Genomic DNA, 1,505 nt, shown 5'->3' on the forward strand with positions numbered 1-1,505 from the left:
ACTATTCCGGTGAATAATTTCGCTAAAATCATCAAAATACCGAATATCGGGAGGTACTGTTATATGTGGGGTTATCCCAAGATGCCAGACGGATAGACGGACGGAATAGAATTTTTTGCTGATCAAGAATATATATACTTTGTGGGGTCTAAAACGAATATTTCGAGGTGTTGCAAACGGAATGACAAACTTAATATACCCTACATACTATGGTGGAGGGTATAAAAAGAACATGGTGGGAGGAGGAGTCGAATATGAAACTAAGTACAAATTGCGGTATTTACCAAGAAAAGACATTTGTTATTTTATTTTTGATGTACATCGAACTATCGGACTTTTACTTTATATATGCCACCCGACCCCAAAACATGGTTTTCGCTATGGATTTATTTTCATATTTTACAGAGTTGACTGCTGTGAACACACCTTCAGGCAGATACGATGGATAGAGGCTTGTGTCGAATTTAAATCCGATTAGGGTGTAATTGAAATTCTAAAAAAATGAAATAAAATTTAATTTAAAATCCTTCAAAAAAATTAAATTTCCTCCCTCTTACCTTTCGAAAAGGACACTTGGCATCGGCATTGTAGTATCGTTTAAATGACTTCAGCAATGTTATAAAGAGTCGCAACCTATTCAAGTTGGCCAAAAAATCACAGGCACTCAAATTCACATCATATATTGTTAAGGTCGGCATCTTGGGACGATAGCCCTTCATTACGGAGTGAATTTGAAAATCCCTTATTGTCGTGGTCAATTCCATGCGTATATCCAAAACACGTATATTGCTTTCATTTCGAAGCGAACATTGCAAAGCCTTGAAATGTGTGGAGTTTTGATAGCATCTCACTTTGGTTAATTCTATGATGTAGTTACGCTCCTGAAAATATAGGGAAACCTTTATTTGTCTTTCTTTCTCTAAGTATATAAGGAAGTAGATCCATATGATACAATAACATATCTTACTCTCTGTCTACCCACCTGTGCACTTAAAGATGCGATCGAGAGACAAATTACTGCTATAAAAACATATGCAAGATAGATCGATGTGTTATTCGATGACATTCTAAAAATTTTCCGGAAACAAAAAATTGATTTTCTGCCGTGACAATTTTAATATGTTTAGTTCCATTGGATATTTTGTTTTCTAATAATTGCCTGTTTCAATAAAAATTTCCATTCAATATTTTCATTACTTTAAACACCAATTAAATATAATTCAAATAATTAAAATCTGTATTTTAGTTCAATGACATTATTAATAAAGCTATTAATTTTGATAAATGTATTTTTTAATATAATGTATGTATGTATTAATCAACGTATCATGTGTCAAGATTTTTCGAAATTTTTGAAATCAAAACATGTTTGTTTACAATTGAAGAGGTAAAAAACATTCCAAACGTTTGAATAACAATTTTATACCTCACCATATAGATGTCGCAAAAAGATGTCATTAAAATACCAAATATCGGTAGGTACCGTTATATGGGGGCTATACGAA

The 1,505-nt window shown here is 32.5% G+C and overlaps 1 protein-coding gene across 1 annotated transcript; it reads right to left on the reverse strand.

Annotated features, from left to right (window-relative positions):
- Nucleotides 1-271: 271 nt before the first annotated feature.
- Nucleotides 272-1,252, reverse strand: LOC101894096 (uncharacterized). Its single transcript, XM_011293479.3, has 3 exons — nt 983-1,252; nt 558-881; nt 272-493 (listed from the first exon to the last, which is right to left on the reverse strand). Exons 1-3 carry the CDS (start codon nt 1,064-1,066, stop codon nt 338-340), a joined length of 564 nt encoding a protein of 187 aa, XP_011291781.1. The 5' UTR covers nt 1,067-1,252; the 3' UTR covers nt 272-337.
- Nucleotides 1,253-1,505: the final 253 nt, after the last annotated feature.

The sequence above is a fragment of the Musca domestica genome, unplaced genomic scaffold (assembly GCF_030504385.1).
Source record: "Musca domestica strain aabys unplaced genomic scaffold, Musca_domestica.polishedcontigs.V.1.1 19, whole genome shotgun sequence".
Lineage (NCBI taxonomy): Eukaryota > Metazoa > Arthropoda > Insecta > Diptera > Muscidae > Musca > Musca domestica.

Excerpts from the sequence above, each read along its gene's own strand:
- LOC101894096 (XM_011293479.3), bottom strand. The coding sequence starts at position 1,066 with ATGTCATCGAATAACACATCGATCTATCTTGCATATGTTTTTATAGCA. Across the intron at positions 882-982 it reads TCGCATCTTTAAGTGCACAG|GAGCGTAACTACATCATAGA; the intron begins GTGGGTAGACAG and ends CTATATTTTCAG. Across the intron at positions 494-557 it reads CCAAGTGTCCTTTTCGAAAG|AATTTCAATTACACCCTAAT; the intron begins GTAAGAGGGAGG and ends TCATTTTTTTAG.